General features: G+C 40.5%; 3 protein-coding genes across 6 annotated transcripts; 2 read left to right on the top strand and 1 right to left on the bottom strand.

Moving 5' to 3' along the window:
- The first annotated feature begins 505 nt into the window (after positions 1-505).
- LOC122772407 (crystallin J1A-like) lies at positions 506-5532 on the top strand. Of its 2 annotated transcripts, XM_044030432.1 has the most exons (10): positions 506-598; positions 1384-1450; positions 1729-1905; positions 2789-2887; positions 2980-3072; positions 3161-3317; positions 3808-3923; positions 4132-4209; positions 4333-4472; positions 4568-5532. In XM_044030432.1, the coding sequence occupies exons 2-10, from the start codon at positions 1384-1386 to the stop codon at positions 4661-4663; spliced, it is 1023 nt and encodes a 340-aa protein (XP_043886367.1). In that variant the 5' UTR covers positions 506-598; the 3' UTR covers positions 4664-5532. The 2 variants fall into 2 exon arrangements, with proteins under 2 accessions (XP_043886367.1, XP_043886376.1); XM_044030441.1 differs by lacking the exon at positions 506-598 and having other exon boundaries at positions 1374-1450.
- An 88-nt stretch (positions 5533-5620) lies between these two features.
- Positions 5621-11773, top strand: eif2b5 (eukaryotic translation initiation factor 2B, subunit 5 epsilon). Its single transcript, XM_044030419.1, has 16 exons — positions 5621-5845; positions 6087-6211; positions 6284-6469; positions 7132-7309; positions 7400-7480; positions 7565-7642; positions 7726-8038; positions 8328-8473; positions 8744-8888; positions 8974-9075; positions 9163-9264; positions 9812-9902; positions 9984-10107; positions 10187-10312; positions 10778-10888; positions 11489-11773. Exons 1-16 carry the CDS (start codon positions 5687-5689, stop codon positions 11546-11548), a joined length of 2127 nt encoding a protein of 708 aa, XP_043886354.1. The 5' UTR covers positions 5621-5686; the 3' UTR covers positions 11549-11773.
- Positions 11774-11779: 6 nt separating this feature from the next.
- Positions 11780-14258, bottom strand: LOC122772417 (mitochondrial ubiquitin ligase activator of nfkb 1-A). Of its 3 annotated transcripts, none has more exons than XM_044030465.1 (5): positions 14153-14251; positions 13916-14037; positions 13747-13834; positions 13524-13644; positions 11780-12969 (listed from the first exon to the last, which is right to left on the bottom strand). In XM_044030465.1, exons 2-5 carry the CDS (start codon positions 14030-14032, stop codon positions 12477-12479), a joined length of 819 nt encoding a protein of 272 aa, XP_043886400.1. In that variant the 5' UTR covers positions 14033-14037; positions 14153-14251; the 3' UTR covers positions 11780-12476. The 3 variants fall into 3 exon arrangements, with proteins under 3 accessions (XP_043886400.1, XP_043886409.1, XP_043886390.1); XM_044030474.1 differs by having other exon boundaries at positions 14227-14250; XM_044030455.1 differs by having other exon boundaries at positions 13916-14258.
- Between the last annotated feature and the right edge of the window lie 6574 nt (positions 14259-20832).

Genomic DNA, 20832 nt, shown 5'->3' with positions numbered 1-20832 from the left:
ACCTATCTTGTAACTTATTTTATTGTATGTATGTCTAATTTTATGTAATTCAAGCTGTCCTCATTGCCAGTGTTCCTTGATAGGTAGTGTATACTAATAATTATCTTTACACTAATGTTTGTAAATGGCTTTTTTTTTGTTACATTATGGCATAAATTACCATTTGCATTTAATGTTAATTTATGTTGCATATGAATTTGTCGAATATAATTCTGAAACTGGAGTTTATTATAATATTCTACTGTCAAATATGTGACATATATATTTTGCATATCATACAGTACTTTGTAACTTTTGTAATTCTAATTATTATTGTAATTATATACACTTTATTATTTATATAAAGTGTTTAGACTCGTATTTGCGTTGATCTGTTTGGTTCCTACCTGCCTGTGTTCATAGGGGGAAACAGTTGAAGGTGACAGCACGCGTGAAGTTGAGAGAATAAAGTTGGAGAGACTACAGGCACAAGCTGCAACTTTTATTTTGAAGGTGCGCTGTATTTCCGGTTTTACGGAAGTATACTCGTCACGCGACAAGCGCGGATCCCGGAATCAACACTGTTTCTACGTTGGAGCAGCGTATCAACTGTGATTAAGTAATTCATAGTTCATTATTTATAATTATGAGTTCATATTCTAAGTTAAGAGCGAAAAGACTGACTTATTATTATTTAGTACAGCTGTTGTGCTCAAAAGTATCACAGGTTCTGTGCGAAACTGCTCTGTCTAGATAGTACAGGCTTAAGTAATCATGATGGCTTATCTATTCAGTCAAATTCAATCTGGTCACAAACAAATGTGTTTTTAACATGCTATGTGGTTTAGGCAAAGCAAACATTTCAACAACAAAGTTCTTTATAGTAAAAATAAAGAGAAATACAACAGCAGCATAAACTATTTAAAATAAATTAAATTGAGAGGTAATAGAAACTTTTGGTTGCAGTTACGGCTGAGGTGCAGTGATTATAATTGCAACATACCCATTTGTTTAAGTGTATAATCACTTTAAAATTAAATAAAAAGTTTGTTTTTTGTGAGCATTTTACATGTCATCTTGTGCCGCCATGTTTCTACAGCAGCCTGAAAGGACAAACTAGCCAGAGTGTGCGTTTAGAGTTTTGAAAGAGATCTATTAGTTTAAAGACTCATGGTCTTAATAAAAAATACAAAAATAATGTGATATCATTCACTGATGAAATGTACTTTATTTACCACCAGCTCTATATCTACATGCAAAGATATTTCCTCTCAAAACCCCCAAGACATTCGGTTTAGTTTCAGTGATGTAAAAGCAGAGATTTCAGCCATATTTTATTGTCATTTTACTACTTCTGACATTCATTTGAAATAAAGTCCAATTATGCTGTGCATGTTTTTACAGATGGCTTCAGCTCTGGCTAACAGAGCAGTAGGAGCCATTGTTGGATCAGCTGTTGCAGATGCAGCAGGTAATAGTGATGATAATACTACTACTAATAATAATAATAATAACAATAATTGTTTTGTGTGCTATAGTGTGACACCATCTTGTTGTTTAAAACCTTTAAAAAATAGCTCTTGTAGTACCATAAAGTTTATATTCCTCAAGTTATACTTGTTGTATTGTTTAAGTCTTTGCCCTTGAAAACCTTCACTACAAATCATGAAATGCTTGTCATCACAGCCAGCCATTTAATGTCAAGTATCTTGCTTTGAAGTAAACCGACCTGATCACTTGGCCTTTCAGCGCAGCCCCTTCACTGGGTATATGACCTCCAGAAGCTGCAGGGGATTCTGGCTCAGGATCCAAACCCTGAATTCCACGCTGAGTCTGCCAACCCATTCTACAGGAGGCAGACAGGCCAGCAGAGTTGCTATGGAGACCAGGCATATGTTTTGCTAGAGTCCCTGTCTGAATGTGGAGGTAAGAGTGCTTAATTTCCCCCAACTGAGATTTATATTAAATAATGTCTGATAATTACCTCCACCAATGATAGTTTTTGGCCCAATGATAAATTTTGATTGTTTTGTTGGTGATCTGAAAAACAAAGAGAGTTAAATTAAAAATAGTAAATTTAGGGGTGGATAGTTGAAATCCCTGAGGAGAGTCAGGTCAGAGCTCTGCATATTCCTTTACAGAGTGGTTCACCAAGGCTGGTTAGCTGGAAGCACATTTATTTCCTCCCTAACTGCAGTAATAGAACTTGTGCATATAGTTTCTGCCCCCAGGTCTACTTCTCCATAATCCTCTCCTTTGTCTTTTTCTAAGTCCCCGGAAGTTCTCCTATTAACTCTTCACCTTTTGTTTATACCTCCGTAAGAAACGTATTTCCCACATTCAAATGGTCTCTGGTGGGAACAAAACAAGCTGCATGTTTTTCTATGTCCACACGCTCTCGCCTCAAAAGCAGTGCTTCCCAAAATTTGGGCTGTTGCCCACTGGTGGGCTTTGGAGTTATTGCAGGTGGGCCTCAGACAGGTTAATTTCTCAGGTTAATCAAAATGCTTGTTCTTTGTTCAGGGAAAACCAAAATACTTACTTGAAAAAAAAATAAAATATATATATATATATATATATATATATACATCTCACTATGTCATTCAGATTAAGATTTAAATGTATTTTTAGGCTTCTCAGTATTGTGATTACAATGCCATAACTTATGATTATTCATTGGTAATTTGTACAAAATCTTTATATTTTATTTATATTATCTGGCTGTATCACTGTTAATCTACAAATCTGTGCACAAGCTAAAGTAAAGTACTTTTTTTAAAAATCTAAGCTGTCTGATGAATCTGACCAGGTCTAAATGTGGACGATCTGACACAACGCACAGTGAAGTTCTTTGGGCCTGGATCTGAGTATGACACGCCCATCAACGATCCCTACAGAGAGAGAGGAGGTGAGAAAGCTGTGCAGCAAAGTGTTTTTAATACAGAATCAATTTTGTTTTGTTTTTTGTATGAAGGTAATCTCATGACTATTCTCTAACAGGGCCAAGACCACAGCTGCCCGTCGAGGGACCATGGAGACATGCGAGTTTGAAAGGCTTCCTGAAGAATGTGGATGCGGGCAAAGAGGAGACGGGCGAGTCCCTGTTCCAGTGAAGCAATACATTGTAACTTTGTCATGATGAAGACACTCATTTATATCCAGTGTGTTTTGCTTTCTGCAGGATGTGAGAACGACTGTCAGATTGATGGAATCACCAAACTGGCTCCTATTGTGGCTTTTTATGCAGGAAAGCCCAACATGCTGGAAAAGGTTGAGCAGGCCACTCGTGTCACCCAGAACGATGATGCGTGTGTGGCCGAGACTCTGGCAGCAGCAAGGTCAGTGTGTCGATCTAATACACACACACTTCTACTGTTTTCACAGCAGGTGATCCTGGCACTGGTGCCACAGTGATATTTTAATTTCCTAAAAATATGATGCCCTTTAGAGAATTACTCACTAATTGGACTCATCAGAATCATTACTTCATGATTCATTATACTGGCATTTATCACAGGAATGAGGGTGACATGAACAGAAGTTAACCAGCTGAAGTAGAAGCTGACGTTGGGTTAATGGTGGACAGTGGTGGAAATAATATAACCTCCAAATACATTTTACTTTTTTTTACTTTAGATAATTGTCTTGCAAAATGTAATTATCACTATATTGAGATACACACTATACAAGAGCTGAACTGTAAATGTGTGATAAAAGAAGAACTCTCTTGTATCTATTACTAACTAGGTTTGCTCTAATGTGGAAGACAAAGCAGATGCAGACACTAAAGTTATGATATTACAGACTGTAAATTGATTTACTTTCCAGGATCCTGGAGCATTTTATTCTTCACGGTCCGGATACAAAAGCTGTGGACTCAGTACTCGATCAGCTCAGTGACAAGAACCGAAAGCAGCCACAGGACCTGGACAAAGCAGTCATTGGTATGTGAGGCCAGCAGTATTGTTGTATTGTTGCCCTGCTACATCACAGTCATGGGACTGGACCATAGGATTAAGGGGATTAACCCTTTACATTTTCTGTCCCTGTAATTTCTCATTTATAAAAACAGTTACGATAATTAAAGCAAACTTTAACATGTTCAAAAATATTCAGTCTGAACAGTTTCTTTCTTTTCCTGCCTGATTTTAGGCCACATTCACCAAGTGAAGGAGAATTTATCCAAGACCCCTCAGGAGTTAATCCCTGCTGTGTTTCCTAACACCTGAGGTATCCTCACAAACATGATCATTAGATCGTGATTTCTAATAAGAAAAGATCAGTCTTCAAGTGGAACCTTATTTTTCAGGTAGCTGTAAAGTTCTTTCTCACCTAATCGTGATTGTCTTTCAGGTTTGCCAGGTGCCTTCCAGGCAGCGCTGCATGGAGTCCTGACAGCCAAACAGTATGAGCAGGCTATCAGAGATACCATGAGCTGTGGAGGATGCACCTGTAGTCGAGGATCATTTATTGGGGCATGTCTTGGGGCTCAGGTAAGACTGTGAGATAATCATATGTGTGTTATCAATAAAAGAATGCCAGTTTTCTGTGTGGTGATTTATAAAATGTGATTTGTTAATTCTTCTAGTTTGGACTTGAGGGAATCCCGTCTTCCTGGATGTCCAGAACCCTGCGATGTGACTCAGTGGTGGCACATGCCAAAAAGATAACTAAACACCTCTAATAGTTTGCTGGAAAGTGACTATGTTCTACTATGTGAGGTTTGCCAAGGAGGACATCATGAGAAACTGTTGAGCTTTCACAGTGCAATGAATGAAGGTTCTTGTCTAAACTGTCAGACGACAGGAGCCGGATGTTTTTGTCTCTGTTTAAGGCAAACATGTTTGTGCAGATGTAACTCTCAAAAAATAAAGTGATTCTAACACGATTGAAATGTTTGTCCAACCTAAATGAATATGTACCATTATTGATTTTCATGGGGGGGAATTCAAATTGTGCAACTGATTAGCAGCACAAGGGAAGAAAGATGAATAGTGCAAAAAACTAAACATAGAAAACATAGTGTGAAATACAAATATATGTATATATGCTATTTGTCCAAACCTGAGACTAATATATTGTGACTTTAATAAGTATATAGTACAGTCAGTCACACTTTAAGATAACAAACATATAATTACTTTGAACATTTTTATTTCAAATTACTTGCTGTTAGAAATTGTTTTCTGCCCAAATTGTATTCACACTTGCAATGAAATTTTGACTTGTTCCTCAAATTGTTTGGCGGGACAGAGAAGAACACAGGACTTTTACAGAATGTATGCCCTCTTGATATATGTAAAACAGAGGTCTCAAACTTGGGCCCCCCAATCTATTTCATGTGGCCCACCTCTTAATAACAAATCTTGAGTTATTCCGTTTTGTTATGTTTTTTAGGTCCAGTTTGTGTCATAAATACGTTTATACTGTTATACTATTTATCGTTCCCTATCAAAACAAACACTTTCATTTTGAAATTATGTGAATTATCATCATAATAAATGTGTTCTAGTAACGTGATGTGACAATTAAAGTGATTGGATTTTATCCCAACTCCATATCTCTCTTCTTTCAAGTAACGTCTCTCTGTCACTGCTGCGTCTACTGCGCCGAGCCCAAACAAGAAATGAAGACTATTGTCCTTCGCCGCCACCGTAGTTGTAACTGACGAAAGAGTGGTCGTTGCTCTGCGGAGACAAACAGAGCCATGGCCGGTAAAGGAGGAAAGCAGAGCCGCCCAGGTGCTGCTCTGTCAGGTAGAAAGGGTGGTGGAGGAGAGGAAGAAGAGGAGCAGCCGCTGCAGGCCGTTTTAGTCGCTGACAGTTTCAACCGGAGGTTTTTCCCTGTGACTAAAGACCAGCCACGGGTAGGCGGCGAGCTAAGCTAACTGTGATGCTAATGGTGGCTAACTTTGGTCCATGCTGTCAGCAGTGACAGAGCTGCACTCATGAATCCATCCTCATGTGAATAAACATGTAAAACATCCTTAGTTTAACTGGGTTGTTTAGTTTAGTGTAGTCAAATGATACGCAGTGATGGATATTGTTTTAACTTCCATCATGTTTAGACAGATCTCAAGTAACACCTGTCACATTACTCCCATGAAGGCGCTGCTCCCTCTGGGTAACGTTGCCATGATCGACTACACCCTGGAGTTCCTCACATCCACTGGAGTACAGGAGACATTTGTCTTCTGCTGCTGGATGGCCAGTAAAATCAAGGAACACTTAATGTAAGTTTCCCTCTTGCTGCCAGCTCTTGTTTTGAGAAGTTCACTTCTTTAAAACCTGACTCTGTCTGACAGGAAGTCCAAGTGGTGTCGACCCACCTCTCCCAACAAAGTCCACATCATCACCTCAGACCTGTACCGCTCCCTGGGGGATGTGCTCAGGGACGTGGATGCAAAGAACCTTGTGCGCTCAGACTTTGTCTTGGTTTATGGAGACGTGGTATCAAATATGGATGTCAGTCAGGCACTGCAAGAACACAGGTAATAATAATATATATACTCATGGGCATACCGATTGAGTACTTGCTTGGTCCGTAAAATGTCAGAAAATGTTGAAAAATGTTGATCGTTGTTTACCAAACCTGGAAATGATGTTCTTGAATGGCTTGTTTTGTCCACAAACAAAAAATAATTCATTTTTAATGATTCCTTTCTTATATGGAGAAAAGAAAGTAAGAACAAAGAAAATATTGTGATGAAGAAGCTGAAAAATCAGAAAGCTTGTATTACTGATTGAAAAAACAAGCTAACCGATTTAATTGATTATTAAAATAGTTGACGATTCAATCTTTCTCAAATTTTGGGTAGTGACCCAAAAGTGGGCTTGGCATAAACGAGTTGGTTGTGGAAAAAAGTTGATGGTGATACAGTTAATGTTTTTTGACTTGGCAGGAGAGAGAGTCCAAAACCACAGTGGGTTGTGTACAGCTGGTACATGAAAGTGTGAAGACCTCAAAAAAGAAATGTTGTTAACAAAGCATGCTGCTTATAATGACAAACATAAGTTCGGGGCACTTTTGGTGCATTTACCTCCTTTTTTCATGTTTTGAACAGTGCATCTAAACATTGTCTATTGAGTGGTTCAAGCTGGATAATTTCAGAACACTGTCTGATACTGTCTGTATCATGCTTCTTGTGGTCAGGCATCGTCGAAAGACGGAGAAGAACATATCTGTGATGACAATGATCTTTAAGCAGTCATCGCCAGGTCACAAGTCTCGCTGCGAGGAGGATGACGTCGTTGTCGCTATTGATGGCAAGAGCCAGCGGATTTTACATTACCAGAAGACACAAGGGCCGAAGAAGCTGCAGTTCCCCATGGTAACGGACGGCTCCAGTGATGTCATGTCGCATAACATCATGGCCTTGGATTGATGAATGGCACTTTCTCCTTTTGTTTTTGTTTTGCAGAACATTTTCCACAGTGGAAGTGACAAGTTTGAAGTCAGATACGATCTTCTTGACTGCCACATCAGCATCTGCTCCCCACAGGTAAATATTTATAACAGACACAGGAAGCATTAAAGCAGTGTTTGTTGTCTATGTTAACATTGTTTTCTCCTCTTACTTTTCCAGGTTGCTGAGCTCTTCACTGACAATTTTGATTATCAAACCAGGGATGACTTTGTCAGAGGGCTTTTGGTGAATGAAGAGGTATTATACAGCCATAGTTATCTTGTCACAAATGTACCCTCTGACTATGGCGACTCTGGCTGAAATGTATTTTCTTTCTTTAGATCCTGGGAAATCAGATACACATGCATGTCACTAAAGATGGTTATGGCGCCAGAGTGTCCAACCTGCTCATGTATGATTCGGTTTCATCGGACCTCGTGCGGCGGTGGGTTTACCCGCTAACCCCCGAGGCTAACTTTACCGACAAGGAGGAATGGAGCTGCACATATTCTCGCCACAATGTCTACCGAGGGTCTGGTGTCAGCCTAGGCCATGGCAGCCAAATGGTGGAGAACGTCCTCATTGGCCGCGACACCAGCATCGGTGCTAACTGTCGCATTTCTAACAGTGTAATCGGTAACAACTGTACCATAGGTGAGCTCACTAGCCAACACTATAAAAAGTGGAAGTGTGTCCTTGTGTTTTAATGCACAGTTGACTACATTCATATGGACTACTGTCCTTGTCCCCGTATACTCGCACTAGTGGGAAATCAGTTTGTCCAGGGTGTGGCCCCGCCTTTCGCCCAGTGCTGGGATTGGCTCCAGTGAACTGCAACCCTCATGTTTCAAAATAACATCTTTTCTTTTCAGGAAGACCAGATAAAACATCAACAAAAGTTATGCACTGCAACTTTAACTTTCATCTCGTTCTACTTTAACAGATGACAATGTAGTGCTGAACCATGCCTACATCTGGAACAATGTTGACATTGCCAGTAACGTCGTGATCAACCAGTCTGTGGTGTGTGACAAGGCAAAGGTCAAAGGAGGAGTAACACTTAATAAACAGTGTGTCCTGGCATATAATGTAAGTATGTCATTTATTACTAAATTATTTTTTCAAACCTGTTGTTCAATGGTTATGAATAAGTATGTGACGATTTTTTTTTTGGCTGTCATTGAGCAACTCTGAGCTCCTCAGAGTTGAAGTAATTTATGTATCAAAGAAGTTTTGCTGTATATTTGAAGGATCATTTAGGAGGACCCGTAGTGGTGAGATAAGATACTTAATTAGTGAGATCAGATACTTTATTTGCTCATGTACTGTTTGGTCTATTGTCTGTGAACCGTTTTCCAGGTGGTGATCGGCCCAGACTTCTCTCTACCCGAGAGCACTGTGGTATCCATGCACCATCCAGAGGAGGAGGAGGAGGAGGATGATGATGAATTCCTCAGTGATGATGCAGACGTTGGTCAAAGCAAAGACAAAACCAAACAGAAAGGTGTGTACTGATCAGTTCACAAGTTGTCAAACTTTTGTTAGAATGTCTGGTAGTGACACACACTGTGTTTTCTTCTGTCCTCCAGTATTCAGCCCCACAGAGGTGGGAGCGGAGGGCCAAGGCTATATTTGGAAGGCCAACAGTCTGGATGATACTGAGGATGAGGAGCTGTCACAGTGTCTCTGGGGTAGGACAGCGGTCTTGAGACATTTCCCATGATGCCGTCTGTCTAGTCCTAGTCCCAACAGTCTGTTATTTATTTCTTTGTCACCAGGTTTGGTGTTGAACCCTGACCTTGATAGTGAAAGTGAGGACAGTGAACCTGATGGTCCAGATGATCCACTCATTCCCTCTCCAGAGATGGACGATGTCAAAGGTGAGACCAGCTAGCACAGTAGCCATTCAGGCTCTAGTTCTGTACATTGATGTTTCTCAGTAAACATGACAGCAGCAACATGGAGGATTGCATTGAGCTTCTGTGAGCTTTAACTTCTCATAATTCAGAGATGAGTGTTTATTTCTTTCAGGGCTTATTGCTTGTTGTCTGTTTCTTTCTTTCCTTCTTCCTCTTGTGTGCATTTGTTTGGTTCTAGGTTCAAACTAACTTTGCAGGTTTCCAATGCACTTATTTTGAGTTTGAACGTGAACCGTGCTGGACCTGTGCAGTGTAAAAGCACAAACAACACTAGTGATACACTCTGCCTCAGTTCTTGCTTAATTTCACGCGAATCAGCTCATATTTCTAGTGTAAATAATTTTTTTTTTTTATCACGTATTTTGAATTTAATAATGTGGAATGGCAAGTCATGAGAATTGATATACATGTTACAAAGATATCAACCAGAGCAAAACAGAGGGCAAATGAGTGTTTTGTGTGTTAGGCAAAGACTTGCTGGTGTCTTACCAGGTTTGTTCTCATTTAGTTTTTCAGATTGAGGTGCTGGGAACGCTACAGAGAGGCTTAGACGAAAACATAAGCTGCGACAATCTTGTACTCGAAATCAACTCTCTCAAGTAAGCAGCAGCTTGTAATTGCTTGCAGCTCGTGCCTTTTAAAGCTTCTGCTCATTTAAATGGCTCACTGTTTCTCTCCAGGTATGCTTACAACATCACTCTGAAGGAAGTGATGCAGATTTTAACCAGAGTGGCTCTGGAGTATCCTTTCCAGCAACAGGGCCCTCAGCTCACCGCATCACAATATGTTGCTGTGCTCCTGCCGGTAAATAAGACACATGTGTTTATGATTTATTATACAGCACAGACCTAATAGAAATAAACATCCTTTTTGTTCTTCCCAGTTATTGAAGAAATGGGCACCAGTGTTTAAGAACTATGTGAAGAGAGCCCAGGACCATCTGGACTGTCTGTCTGCCTTTGAAGAGCACTTCCTGGAGCAGGAGAGCCACTGGGCTGCCATGGTCAAGGTAAGGCTCAGGATCAGCATGACCATAGTTGTGTTCCCATTACGCTTAGAAATGCACAAAATCGAAATATCGCATTAAAAAATTGGTAATGGAAACACCCTAAATTTGGCCAAAAATTTTTACACTCTCATGGGGTTGTTTTTCAGACGTGTCGATATAAAGGTTTATCACAAAAGTGTATTTACACGCCACCAATGTTGAATCATATCAACAGCAGTAGTGGCAATCAAGATCTTTATTCCAAAACCATGGAAACACAAAATGTTTTTCTGGAGTCTCCAGGAACAAGATTTTCTGAGAAAAGTGCCGCGTGACTACAGTAGAATTATGGCTCTTATGCAGAACACTCTTCAGTGGAAACAACTGCAACATAGCAATTGAACATTTAGAAATATCTAAATGAAAATATAAAAAAAATTTCAGACAACTCTAAAAAATGTCTAAAAATGTTTTTTTTCCATCCAGGTCTTGATGAGCATGTACCAGCTGGAGATCTTGGAGGAGGAGATGATACTACGCTGGTTCTCGCAGGGAGCGACCACTGATAAAAGCAGACAGCTCCGCAAAAACCAAGGGGTAGGTTGAAATTCTACTGATGTACACGGGACATACAACTTTTAAGTCTCATCAGTTGCACAATAAAGGGTGACTGTAAGAAAAAGGTCCACCTGGTCCCATAGGAGTGGAAAGCACAAAGTTATAAGATGGGATTCCATTAAAAGCACCTGAATGGAAACATCTTGAAATCTTGAAATATCACACATGTTTGAGGTGAAAGTGTGTCTTATTGATACAATGTAGATGCAAATGTGGAACAGTTTTAGCAAATACAGTAAAAGATAATGTTTCCACATTTTTCTGAACTGGGGGAAAAAAGAAACGGAAGAACAATAATGAGTTGATGCAGCAACAAAACACCAGCAGTTATTGGCATCTTTATTTCCATAATCAAATTGCCTCGTCATCATTGTTTAGTAGCTGGGAAGGCCCACTTACTTGTATTTTTTTTACTCAGTGTCGTGTGGATCAGGATAATTCATGCTTTTAAACATTTAGTCCTGAGCTGTAAAGATCTGTAACCACGGTTACTGTAGCTGTGTATCTCTCCTCACTCGGTCACCATTTCTCGTGGATGGTTCAGTTCTAAAACAGAATTGTTTGCTTTTGTGCCAACAGCTTCAGAAGTTCATCCAGTGGCTTGAGGAAGCTGAGGAGTGCTCAGAAGAGGGAGACTAGTGAGCAGCATTTGAGAAAGATGACAAGGATTCTGTAAAACTTGATGATTTTTGTGTGACGTTAATTTAGCCTCTCCAGCAGCTTTGTTTCTTTTTGCTTGTAACCATCACCATCAGCATCTACTCTGTAACAAACAATACATCTGTAATAGTTCATCCTGGTGCCAAGTCACACAGACTGTGTGCTATCAGTATCACTTTCCAATTAAAACACAAAAACTCTTGACTTGGAAAAAACTGTATTTATTATCAGTAATATCACACAAAAAAGATTGTTCATAACAGTGTTTGTTTCCCCTTTTTAGCAGCTTGAAGGTCTAACTTTGGATTTTCTGTTCGGTTTTACTGACTGAAATCTCACTCAGTCTGATCAGATACCAAAGAAACGTAAGAGCTGTCAAAATAAAAGACTGATTAGGTTTTTGGCATAATATAATGACATGTAATGTAATATAAAGCAAATTACTGTGCAAAAAGGTTATTACAAAAATAAGTGGGTCCCTTAATAATGTAGCAATGACTTGAATGAAGTTACAAGACATAGAGTAAAATGCCATGCATTAAATGTGCAATCCTGAGTTGTACCATAATGGATTAAAGGCTGTGTGAGCAGTGGGCAATCTGACCTGCCAATTGACATTAAATAAGGCTCTATTATAGCATTTATTTAATTGTTTTTATATATATTTTAACCTAGAAATCCTATGTATGTCTAAAAAATATAATTTCAGCCAACGTTGCCCCTCGTCCACCATAGTTTCAACAGGACAGAAAAATAAATTGAAACCCGTAACCATGTATCAACAATATCTTAGGACTCTGAGACTGAACCTGTAAAACCAGAGTTGATAAAACACCAGAGACTGTTTTGGGACCCATATGCTACAGCTTTTGAAGCCACCCAACCTACAGGATCATCCTCTTGGAGCCTAATTTGAGTTGTCATCTTGTTTTCCGAACAAGTTGTAGATGACCCCAGCCAGAAGAGAGGCCCCCGTGAGGCCAGTGACAACACTGAGCGACTTCCACATGCTGGCTGAGCTCTCGTGCCTGTCTATAAAGCTCCTGTAGTCAGTTTGCATCAGGATGTACTTGCGGCCGTCCTGTGGAGGCTGCAGCCTCATCACCTGGCCTCCCTCCAGCACAACTTCCCCGAACCCAGTCAAGGTGCTACCGACCCGCAGCAACTCCTCGCTCTCCTCCATCGCCACAGGCTTCTCTCCAGCGAGGCCCTGCAACGCTAGGTTCACCAAACCTTCCTCGGCGTGTTTCAGTTTGTGGTAAACCCTCTCCATGAAACACCCTGAGGCCTCTAAAGGCTCCATCACCCTCACATACAAGTCAGTCATGTAGGCACCAGGGCTGATCAGGCTGAAGGGCACCGTGTTGCTGCTCTCCTTCTTGTTCATCAGCCGGGAATTCCTGGAAAAATAAAAAACTATTATTAAGAAGACACTAGTACATGGATAAAATATTGGACCTACTGGAATTCCTGGAATTATTTTTTTTCTTCTGAAAGGATCGCATTTTTGAGGCACTCTAATCAGAACTGGCGAAAAAGTTGAGGACATAAGGTGAAACCCAGCAGGACAAAGATGAAAACTAAGATGCACCAAATTTCATGAAACTTGCTAGAAACATGTCAAGGAAGTCTATTCGGACCATGGCGTCGACTCAACAGGAAGTCAACCATTTTGAGTTTGGCGTCCATCTTGGCAATTTGCACGTATTCGTAATTTTGGTGAATTTCGGCCATTTGCCACGAAACAGGAAGTGTAACTTTGTCATACTTTGACCGATCTGCTTGAAACTGTGTATGTGAGACACAGCCACAAGCCAAGACCACCCAACAGGAAGTGCACTGTAACTTTGCTGCACATTGAGTGAAGGGCATACCCCACCTGCCAGCCTATCGGCTGCTACGAGGGATGCTTGCATCTTTAAATTTTTTGTTGTTCTCCTAAAGTCTAATGTACCATGTCCTGGTGAGAGTGTTCCAGTATTTCCAGTGTTCCTCCACAGCAATTTTCTGAACCACACCAAGGATTCGTGGAACAAACCGGCTGGACAGTGGCTCCCCGTCCGCTTGGACCTGACCTTTAAAAAAAAATAAAGATAAAAATAAAAATACAGGGAGGAAACTTTACAGCTGACTAAACTACATTCACTGAAATGTTACATTTCTAGTCCGGGATGTACCTTCTACTGCAACATACTGAAGTCTCTTGTGTGGAGATGCTTTCAGTACTTGGAGCAAGTGTTGGTCTGGTTTGAAAAGGGGTGCTTCCTGGAAATGGAGAGTCCTTGTTTTAAAAATCATCACAAAAAACAAGCAGTTTTAAAAGTTTATAGTCGGTGGTGAACTTGCCTTAAGAACCGTCAACTCTTTCTTCTTTTCTTGGTACAGATGATAAAACAGGCTGGAAAAGGCAAAGCTCGACCCGACCCCAATAACAACCAGTGGGTTCACAGTAAAGTCACTCATTGTGTCTGCGAGGAGAACAAACAGTTCACAAAACCACTGCAGCACACGCGCTAATTATCAGTGAAGGAAAAAGAAAGAGACAATAACATACGACATAATAAGAAGTGGAACAAAACCTACTTATTTTTCTTTTGTTTTGTTTTCTTTTGAAGTGGTGGGTAAAATAACTTTAGTCCCGTCAATCGAAAACAAACCTCGTTTCCTTGTTCGCTCCAGCTACGTCATACCTCGTCAGCCAATAGGGAATGAGTAACTTTAGCGCGCTTTGACCACTAGGTGGCAGCAGCAAATTAAACTAATGCATTGTACTTTACATAGCTTAGATCACCTCCCAACGCACAACTGCCCCTAAATTAACAGCATTGGAATTTATTTAAATTATGATTATTTTTTAATGTTTCTATAATGGTTAATAAATCAGTATGTAGAAGTTTTTGTTTTTTTTCCAAAACGACATTTTTAATACTAAAATATAATTATTGTTATCTATGAATTTTCAAATGTACAGTTTTTCCATAGAAAAGTGAAAAAATAGCTTATAATTGATTAAGGTGTAAAACTATAGTTATTTACTTGCATTCTTGAACATAAAAAAATAGTTTTAGTGGTTGAACGTTGTGCTTGATTCATTTCTGACTTCTGAAGAAATAAGATAAGTTTTTAAAAGATTTCAAAAATATATACATTTTCTTGTTTTTTTTAATTTGTTAAATACTGTATATATGTGTGTGTTTCTAGTGTCTCATGTAAGCCTTCGAAGCATCACTATAGCAAGTGAAATATTTCTTGTCACAATATCAGACTTATGGTCACGTCACTTGCAATCACGTCTGCAGCAGCTAATCCAGTAACAACTGTTAGTGTTGTTACTGGAAGCTGCTCTTTGATCAACTTTCACCAGCGCAATAAACCCATGAATCATAAATTAAAGCATTGCAGACTTTGCCCGCTTCCCTTTTCTTTGTCTCTCTGTTAACTTAATAGCACGCACTACACACATTTGTGGTCATATATCCTTTCACTCCTGTGAGTTCCTTTGTTATTCTCATCATCTGTGTCATTATTCAGCCGTGGCTACCACTTCAGTACGTCTGTCCTTGACGGCTCATTGAAAGCCACAATATTTTCTTTTTCACCTCAATTCAAAAATCTTGACATCAGCCTTTTGATGTCAGTCTCCACTTTTCATTCAAACGTACGCAACCGTTTTAGTGCAGCATCTCCAAACCAGGAACAAACCTGTCTGACGACAGCAACATCCCTGACAGATACCTGAGCACGTTACTGTGAAACTGCTGTGGACATAACCTGCTTTATCTGTGTGGGAAATGCAGCAGTTGTGTAAGAGGACTGATAAAGAATCAGAGCAATAAATAAGGACAAAATAAAACGTCCTCCTCAGTCTACTCTTTGGCAATGGGATAGTTCATTCATTCATTCATTCATTCATTCATTCATTGTCTACCGCTTTATCCTCTACATGAGGGTCGCTGGGAGCTGGAGCCAATCACAGCTGACATAGGGTGAAAGGCCAGGTGCTCCCTGGACAGGTCACCAGTCCATCACAGGACGCACATGGGCAACATAAGACCTTGGGGCCAAATCCGGCCCCCAAACCAGTTTTATTTGGCCCGCAATGTCCTCACAGGTTACCTCAAGGTTTCTTAAAACACAGCAAGATTTCCAGACTGCTCCCTCCTGATCTAGAGTTGTCCAGTTAACTTCTGCATGTTTTTGGACTGTGGGAGGAAACCCATGCACACACAGGAAGGCCCTCTTTTGGACTGGGTCACAAACCTGGACCTTCTTGCGGCGAGGCAACAATTCTGGTCACTATTTCGCCGTGTGGCCCAATGGAATAGTTGTTATTCTTATTTCATGTAGCTAAGGATTTCGCAAAATGAAAAATAAAACTCCTCCTTTGGCTTTCCAGGCTTTGAATTCCCTCAAATTTGCTCTATGCATGCACACTTCTTTCTGGAGAGTGAGAGAAGAGAAGACACCCTGCTGCCAAGCGGCAAGCCTGGGGGTTCACAGCTCCATGAGTTCTCTTGAAGTCCCTGACACGAGACTTGAGCCTTGAACATTTGGGGTTTGTACTCCTGACAAAAACATCCTTTTCTCGCTTGTTCTCCATAATTTAGCACAGTATCTAATTAGCGCCAAAAAAAAACAAAGACTAGATTGATGTACAGTGTGCACTGATAATATATCACCACATTCAATATGTTTTGTGTTCGTTTTCGTTGAATACAAATGAACTGTGAGGCTTCCACTTTCCAGGTTCAGGTTCAGTGTGTTGGAATTTATAAAAATCCAATGGTGAGGCTGCAGATTGTAGCAAAAGGAGGTGTCCTCGTCTGTTAATCCCTCCTTTACCGTTACAGAATTGATTTTGAATTTGTTTTGCTGTTAAATGCCATGGAAAATAACACTTGCTCTCATACTTAACTTTCACACACACATCTGAACACTACTTAGTGCACTACTCGTACCTAGTACGTGCCCAATTATCTTCATACACTTGTAGTCTAAACAATGCCCACAGATGATTACCGTCTCTGCCTGTTCCCAGGTTATCTTTCGATACCCATTAGGGTGCAAACACCAACTATAAACAGATTTTCTCATGTGCCTCAGTGTCCATCTTGACGCTCTCTTTACAAAGAATAAACCATGCTTCAACAATCAGCTTTGCTTCAATTATATTTCTTGATGACAATTTTTGCCACAACACCCTCCTTATCTTTGTGATCTGCTCCAGCCTTATGTTCCCTCACGGTCACTAAGACCTGCGGATCAAAATCAAGGCTGAAGCTTAGAGGAGACCGATTCGTACAAATCTCGTTTGAAAACACATTTATTTTCGTTGGCTTTCAACCCAGAGTGAGTTGCTTCTTATGTGTGTTTTGGTTTGCGGTATTTTAATTTTTTAAATGCTTTTTTTTAATGTGTCATTTAGCCCTTGTTAGCCCTATTGTTGTGGATTTGTTCTGTGTGTACTGCACTTTGGTCCACCCTGTGTTTTAAAAAATGTAGATGGGATTGTATTGGATTTCCGAGTGCCTCAGGTAATCCCAGGAATCCCAGGAAGGAAGCACCTGTTTCAAACACAAACTATGCCTGGTTTGTCTGTTTGGGCTACTGCAGAAATATGGTGACCAGTTACCAGTTATTTCTCTTTGACAGCAGTAAATACTGATTTTTGGCAGAGGTTTAACAGCCATGGGGAAGAAGCTGTTGTTTTTTTTTTAGTCTTTCTGTCCGTGCCCTCATGACCCTGAGCCTGCCGGAGGGGAGGGTTTCAAACAGAGATTGACCAGGGTGTGTGCGCTCCGATTTTGATCTTTGTGGCTCTGTTTCTCAGCCAGGCAGTGTAAATATATTCCAGCGGTGGATGAGGGGCACCGATGATCTTTTGTGCAGTCTTGGTGATCCGCAGCAGGTCTTTCCTCTCCTCTCTGAGGTGCGGCTGGTGAACCACACCGTGCCTCCATGGCTCAGGACACTTTCTATGCTGAGGTGGGAGGCCAGTTTTTCTGAGGGTCTCTGCTGGGCCTTCTTCACTATCTCCCTGGTGTTCACTCCTCACGGCAGGTCCTGTGAGAGATGAGGCACTTGAAGCTCCCCTGCTGTTCCACCTCTTCTCACACTTGTACAGACATATTTACAGTCTTGTATAAAGTACCTAAAAGGGATACTTGAGTAAAAGAACAAGTATCTTACCAGAAAATTACTTTTTTTTATAATATTACTTAAGTAAAAGTCTTAAAGTATATGTCATTTATTGTAAGCAGCAAAAGTAATTTTCTGATGTAAACTTATACTTAAGTTATACCTAACTTGTACTTAAGTTTTAGAAGTCAAAATATTAAAAAAGTGATGGGTAGGATTGAGTCATTGTAGCTCACTGGTAGGGTGTAGAGTTGTCTTTCATCTGGAAGGTTGTCGGTGCACTTCCTGGCTCTGCTAGTCTATATGTGACCTTGAGCAAGACGCTTAACCCCATGTTGCAGCGTGTGAATGGCTGAATGGCAAGACTGTAGTGTAAAGCAGCACATCAAGACTCAAAAACTCTATATAAATACAGACGATTACCAACCCTTCTGATTTTATTTTCTAGTAACAAAGATACTTAGAGGAAATGTAGTGGAGTAAAAGTTGCTCGAAATATACATAAAGTACAGTAGAGATATGGAACAGTGGAACAGTGGAATGAAGTATTTGTACTTTGTTACATTACAACACTGCATGTTTATGGGTAGAACATTCTGTTTTTTTGCCAATAAACCCTCCTAGATATTACACACTGGAAATCTAAGATTCACGGTTATTAATTATTACCGAGATGTTGACATGAAGAGTATACACAACCTTCAGCCTTGGAAGCACAATCATACTAACTGTAAAAGGAACATGAACATTTGCATGTATCATTAACAAAAGAACTGCACTGATGTAAGTAATGCTGCTTGGTGAAAGGTTGAGGATCACACAAGTTATTCCAGTTAATCCTGAAGGGAACTGGAGTGTTTAATTATCCTGGCATTCAGTAGTTGTTGTGACAGTCAATATTTAAAGCATACATGTCAGCCATGTAGCACTGAGGGGTGAAATAAGGGGATCATTAGGGTAAATGTGAACTAAATTAATCCAATTGTTATTGAGACATTTCTCTCTGGATCTAACGGTCTTAGCCGTGCTGCTGCTCCCAGAATAATACAAAAACAAAACAAAAACGGGGATGTTTTCTTTCAACCTTTGTCGTGTGCGATTTCAGGGCTGACAAAATTAAATTAAATTCTTCGTCGTGGTGTTGTTTTATCAGGATTTATTGTCCATCTCATCAGGGAACTAAAGCAAACACGCACTGTGCACACAAAAACAGATTTATATTGCGTTGGGGTCCCATGCTGAGGACGCAATCTCCCTCTCACATCTTCATTACCGTCTGACGCCTCTCAATAATCAGCATCATTGCCTCTGTCAAAAATATCATGGTTGTAGACTGACTGACAGCCACGGCTCTCGTCAGTGTCAAATGTTTTAACAACCACGTCACATCTATGGCTGACACTAAGTGGTGAGCCGCGACCCGTTTAAGCCTTTGGTGGAAGTTCATTTTATACCCAATCTCAATATCTGTGGAAACCAATTTGTGATTCATATGTTTCAGTATGGGCCACACGGTGGTGTAGTGGTTAGCACTCTCACCTTGCAGCGAGAAGACCCAGGTTCGAGCCCCGGTTGGAACAAGGGCCTTTCTGCATGGAGTTTGCATGTTCTCCCCATGTGTGCGTGGGTTCTCTCCGGGTTCTCCGGCTTCCTCCCACAGTCCAAAAACATGCAATGTGGGGATTAGGTAAATTGGACACTCTACCTCTAACTCTACCTCTCACTCTACAACCCTGCCTTTCACCCTATGTCAGCTGAGATTGTGGAGGATAAAGCTGTAGAAGTGAACGATTCAGTAAAAACAAAAGAGGGTGCAGTCTGTATTTGTGTATGTATTTGTGTATGTATATGTTTTAATGTTTGTGTGGATGGAAATAATCTCATTGAATAATATGTAAATATGTACAGCAAAATTAGTTTAATTTAATTTATGTTTAAGCAAGAACTGGTAGCACAGGAATGAAAACAAATGAACAAGGATTTTGCCGCTTTGATGCTGTAGGCTGTGACCGACTTTAAACTTTCTTCAGTTGGCACCATGCTAAAGCCAATAAAGGAGGAAATTAGATAGTCACTGGATCGAAGTTTTCGTGCTTGCTCGGACAGCACAAATGATGATTCGAAATCAATACACAGAAGATTAGCATAGGCCCCAAGTTAGTGAAGCATTCTCACATTTTTAATCTGCATCTGAGAACCAAAATGCATCTGAAAGTTGACGGTTTTCCTGTGGTGTTTGCTCATAATGGCTAGCTAGGATGTGGAATACTTGCAACGTCACCAAAATTAAACTTTCTTCAGCTGCGCCACTCTAAAGGGATCATCCAAGTAGGCACACACTTTTCTTACTGCTTTTGCTGATTGGGAGAACTTGTCTTTAAATATTCCTGTAAGAACACACTGAAAAACTGTATAATAAATATACTTTGTTTTATCTTTCTTTACATCTTTCTTTATGTCGGAGTCCACACCGAGTGGAGCCAGCTGAGGTGGTTCAGGCATCTGGAGAGGATGCCTCCTGTATGCCTCCCTGAGGAGGTGTTTCAGGCATGTCCTTCTGGGAGGAGAGCGCTGGGCTGACCCAGGACATGCTGGAGGGATTATATCTCACGGCTGGCCTGGGAACGCCGTGGGCTAGGGAGAGGGCTGTCTGGGCTCCTGTGGAAGTTTTGTTCTTGAGTCAAGTTAGAATTCTTACTATTCTCAGAAAACATAAAATCACAATGAATTTGTAATTCTGAACGGGGTCCTGTAGAATATTAAGTCATCTCTTCTTTGCTTTGCTTTGACAGGTGCAGTTTCTTCATGTGAACCATCAGGATCACTCCTCGCTGCATCTTCAGTCAGATGTGATGAACGGGTGATTGACTGTTGACTGGCAAACATACTTTTTGTTCCTCCTTCGGCTCATCCGTCTGACTGCTACGAAAAAAAAACCACAGTTGCTCACATGAAGCTCCTGGCCACTTCATGCACCCGGTGGATGATGAAGAGAAATGGGGCTTGCAACCTTCGCTCTCTGTGCAGGATCCATATGTCGAGGAGATTTCTGAAATGTCACAAATGCTCTGCGCTCCTCCACCTCAATGGTCTCTTGTGTCTCTGAGGAGATTGTCATGAGAAAA

Source organism: Solea senegalensis, linkage group LG1 (genome assembly GCF_019176455.1).
Source record: "Solea senegalensis isolate Sse05_10M linkage group LG1, IFAPA_SoseM_1, whole genome shotgun sequence".
Taxonomy (NCBI): domain Eukaryota; kingdom Metazoa; phylum Chordata; class Actinopteri; order Pleuronectiformes; family Soleidae; genus Solea; species Solea senegalensis.
This window is presented reverse-complemented; position numbering and strand designations above follow the sequence as displayed.